The 5,000-nt window shown below is 37.1% G+C and overlaps 1 protein-coding gene across 1 annotated transcript in view; it reads right to left on the bottom strand.

The window, feature by feature from the left end:
- Window positions 1-170: 170 nt before the first annotated feature.
- The window catches only part of LOC115214099 (hypoxia-inducible factor 1-alpha-like), a 52,144-nt gene continuing 47,314 nt past the window's right edge, over window positions 171-5,000 (bottom strand). Inside the window, exons 12-13 of the mRNA XM_029783152.2 lie at window positions 3,396-3,520; window positions 171-424 (exon numbers count right to left, since the gene is read on the bottom strand). Of these exons, the coding sequence (XP_029639012.2) occupies window positions 3,406-3,520 (115 nt within the window). The 3' untranslated portion in view covers window positions 171-424; window positions 3,396-3,405. The remainder of the gene's footprint in view (window positions 425-3,395; window positions 3,521-5,000) is intronic.

Below are 5,000 nucleotides of genomic sequence, written 5' to 3'. Positions count from 1 at the left end.
TAATATATATATATATATATATATATATATATATATTATATATATATAATATTATTATATATATATAATATATATATATATATATATATATCATATATATACGACAGGCTTGTTTCAGTTTCCATCTACCAAGGTTTTGGTCGGCCTGAGGCTATAGTTGAAGACAATTGCTCAAGGTGCTACGCAGTGAAATCGAACCCGGAATCATGTAGTTGGGAAGCAAGCTACTTACCACACGGCTTCACCCATCTTTATATTTTACTTCTTTTAAAAAAATATAACGAATCTAAGAATTTTAGTTTTCACAAGCCTTTGGTAAAGAATGGCTTGAAGCAGGATATCCTTAATGTATACGAGATTCTCATAGTTCCATTGGCATCAAATATATTGAATAATGATCCTTTCCCTTGTTAGAAATTTGAATCTGAAATTAGAATATCAGCGTCTGAAATATTAGCAACCACAAACTTACTGTAACTCTCCCTCATCTCTCTCTCCCTCTGTCTTTCTCACTCACTCACTCTTTCTTCTCTCTCTCTCCTTCTCTACCGCTCGGTCCACGACTGTCACTGTTATCTTTTACTTGCTTTCAGTCCTTAAACTGCGGCCATTCTGAAGCGCCTAGTTGAAGAATTTTCAGTCGAATGAAGCGACGCCAGTATTTTTATTTTTTGAAGCCTGGTACTTAATCCATCATTCGCTTTTGCCCAACCGATATGTTACAGGGACGTAAACACACCAACACCAGTTGTCAAACGGTTGTGAGGGACAAATGGACAGAAAGACACACACGCACACACACACACCACACACACACACACACATACACACACACTCACGCACACAGCTATATCCATTTTCAAGGTATTGGTCGGTCCGAGGCTATAATAGAAGACACTCGCCCAAGGTGCCACGCAGTGGGACTGAACCTAAAACCATGTGGTTGGGAACCAAATTCGTTACCACAGAGTCACTTAAGATTTTAATAACATATTTATAAACAGGCTTTTGAAACAGCAAAACACTTGGGCAGGCAGGTTCTAAATTAGACAGTCTATTACAGGAAATTACACAGACAAATTAACTAAGTGATACTTCAGAATCAGGACATAGTAATTACAAAACTAAATAAAGCAAGAAACAATTAACAAGTCATGAATGTTTCTTAAACTTGCAGCATGAAATGGCGAATGGCCGCGTGTATAAGGATGGGATGTCAATCTACTAAAGAAGGTTGTTATAAGTTGTTATGATTTCATAATAAGAAAGCGGTGAACTGGCGGAATCGTTACGACGCCATACAAAAATGTTTAACGGCATTTACGATCTGAGTTCAAATTCCGACGAGTCGACTTTGCTTTTCGTCCCGGTTTAGGATCAATGAAATAAGTACCAGTCGCGCACTGGAGTCAAATGTAATCCACTGCCCCTCCCCTCAAAATCTCAGTCCTTGTGTCCATAGCAGAAACAGTGGTCATTTTATAATAAGGCTGTGAGCTGGCAGAATCTTTACCACGTTGGACAAAAAGCTTAGCAACATTTCTCCCGTCTTTAAGTTTAAATTCCGCTGATTTCAACTTTATCTTTCGTCCCTTCAAAATCGTACACGTACCAGTTTCGAACTGGGGTCGATATAATCGACTTACCTTCTCCCCTAAAGTTGCTGACCTGGCGCCAAAATTTGAAACCATTATTTCATAATAATAAACTATTAAAACCGTTTATTTCACTGGCTCTGTTTGTTTACATGTAATTAGTGGATCGTGTATTTTAATGATTTACGTTGAAGTTATGTTGCTGTCTTCCAAATAGTGATAGGAGTACCATGTCTGTAGGGAAGACGCGTGGCTTTCTGGTTATAGTGTTGCAATCACGATCGGAAGATTGTGGTTTCGTGTTCCCGGACCGGACAGTGCATTGTGTTCTTGAGCAAAACACTTCATTTCACTTTGTTCAATCTCACACAGCTCTAAATGATAAAACAATGCGACGGAGAAAGTGTTTAGAGAAAGTGCTGTGATCTCGGCCATTTATACTCCATGGAATTTGGGTGACCGGCCCTATGAGTCCTACGACACGGGGTGTACTTACTTTCTTTTTTTAGAACAAATATTACCCCTGTCTTGGGCTGAAGGCCAGAAATTCATGAGAGAAGATACAATTTATCATACAGACCCCACTACTTGACTGCAACTATATTTTATCGAACCTCAGACGATGAAAGGCAAACCACGACAGGAATTAAAATCAGACTAATCACTACTTTTTAAATTATGATTAATCAGTTATTGATAGAGTATATATAATTTAAAACCCTTGACGTTATTGAATTGAGTTGTTAAAACCAATGTTACTGAGGCACAATCTTGTGTATCTATGGAAAATTTCATTCATTGTTGACTTGATTTTGCTGTAGTTGTGATAATTCGATGTAGAAATGCGTTGTTAACAGAACAGTAATCCTTCACAACGAATAAATGAAATATTTGTGGACGTCATACATCTGATATTTGCTTACTTAACTGGATTATAACACATAACTGGATTATATCAACGTGGAGCTAGATAAGCTAAGCTGTTGAGAACCTAGTATGTTGGCCATGAACACGCACCTCTCGTCTTTCTAAACGTTCAGTATCCCATCTACTTGGTTATTTCTATCAACTGATACTTCACGTTTTGTAGCTGAAAAGATGAGAGTCGGAGAGATACTAATTGTACTTGTAGCGACCATTCAATTTTACAGTAAAGCTGTCTCTACAGAAAACATGCAGCGTGAGTCGTATGTTCTCCTGGCGTAGACGACAGATGGGGACGCTGTAATTGCTTGTTCGACAAATTGCACTGAGGATTTGTAGTTAAATGTTTATGCTATACATTTGCTCACTTTCTCCATCAAATCGACATTGCTTGTACTGGTGCATGACGCATCTGACATCAGATGTCGAAGTGATCACAAAGGAAAGCGACATGAAGTGTTTTGATCAAGAACACTACGCAGTACCCGATCTGGGATTCGAAACAACGATCACGCGACCGTGAGTGCAATGCACTAACGACTAGGCCACACGTAAGCACTGTGTAATCAGCAAGTGTATTTTTCTTTATTATCTTTTATTTTTGCAATGTTAGTATGTTGAGATTAAGCCTTCTCTCGTATAAATGCCACGACACAAATTCCCTTTACTGTGTTCATAAATTTAAAGGGAAAATGGCACATCAAATTCACCTTCAACTTCACATCTGCTGATCAGTTTCAATAACGGTGCAATGACACAATTTCCTCGTGGAGAATTGCAACAAATCTCTTATAACAACTCTATGTAATGAAGATGAAGAATCTGAAATGAGTGTTCTAGTAAGCATAAAGATATGTCCAAGGACACATGGTTTACCTTGATATATTTATGTACAAATTCCGACTTGGTATAATTCCTGTAGATAATTTTCCGTATTCATAGGCAAGGTACTCTGTAAACCTTTTATTTGATTAATCAGCATGGATTTTCCTTGTTTCTCGCTAAGAAAATTTAAATTTTCATAAATAATGATAATAATAATAATAATAATAATAATAATAATAATAATAATGATAATGAAAATTATTGTATACAGTGCTCAGGTGCACCACAACTTGTCAAAAGTGCGTATAAAGCATATGCAGTAATGTATAAATGTCTGGAAAGTGAACAGTGTATGAGTCAGATACATGCTTACGTGTGTATGGAGCGCAGAAAATCAGGTGTAGTGTTAGCGAATCTCAGGAAGCATGGAAGTTTTGAAGGATTCAGCGCTCCGACAACTAACAACTGATGCCGGCAGTTTGTTCCATACTTCAGCAACTCTTAGCGTGAAAAAATGTTCCCGAAAGTCATGGGAGCTGTGCTGTTTTCTGACTTTGTAAAGCTGTCAACGGGTGTTCAACAGGTGGAGTTTGAAAAGGTGCTCAAAGTTACTGTTTGTAAGATGGTTAATAATTTTATTGGTGTCTGCCAAGTGAGCTGCTAGACGTCGGAGTTTCAATGTATCCATGCCTAGGGAAGTAAGGCGTTCAGAATATGGCAAATGCCTGATGGAGAGTATTCTCTTTATAAAGTACATAGATGTGATGTTCACTGACAAATTATCTTATCCTAGATGTTAATGACAAGCTATTAACACTAAATGTGCTGATATCTAAGGTCAACAATAGCTTGCAAAGCACTGCTAAGATTCTTACTTACAAAGCTAAGAAGTTCAGAAACAAGCAAGAGCAAAATCTCCGGTTTCGCAATGAAGTGGGTGTTACTTCGGAATTTCTTTCTCCTAGATAGATATCTAAACCAAGACTAAATGTCTGCCATTTCTATGTGCCGGAAATCTCAAACCAAATTTCTGTTTTCCCCATCTACCAGTTCAAAGAAACAATTTCTGTACAAGAACGCTTAAATAAAGAAAATATATATGCATACACATACATGCATACATACATACATACATACATACATACATACATACATACATACATACATACATACATACATACATACATACATACATACATACATACATACATACATACATACATACATACATACATACATACATACATACATACATACATACATATGTGAGTCTCACAGAAGTAAATTTCAAAGAAAGGTTCAACAATTACACCTTAAGCTTCAGACACTAGAATAAACGAAAAGCTACCAAATTATCCAACTATACATGGTTTCTAAAAGAACAAGGAGTCAGCTATAGGATTCACTGGAAGATCCTAGCCAAATGTAAACCTTATACCAACGGTAGTGGCAAGTGCAGTCTTTGTAATATGGAAACATGGCTCATCTGGAAAAGTTCCTTGGACTCTACTACATGTCTAAATTCAAGAATTGAACCTTTTGCAATGTGTCCATATGTGACAAAATGCCCGTTACGGTTTTGGACCCCCTAGATGTTCCTGCATTTTTTCTCTTTTCCTTTTTAATTGTGTGGATGTGTGCGAATTCGAGTATATG

This window comes from Octopus sinensis, linkage group LG7 (assembly GCF_006345805.1).
Source record: "Octopus sinensis linkage group LG7, ASM634580v1, whole genome shotgun sequence".
In the NCBI taxonomy this organism is placed as follows: Eukaryota; Metazoa; Mollusca; class Cephalopoda; order Octopoda; family Octopodidae; genus Octopus; species Octopus sinensis.
The sequence above is the reverse complement of the archived record's forward strand: the minus strand, read 5'-3'. Positions and strand labels throughout refer to the sequence as shown.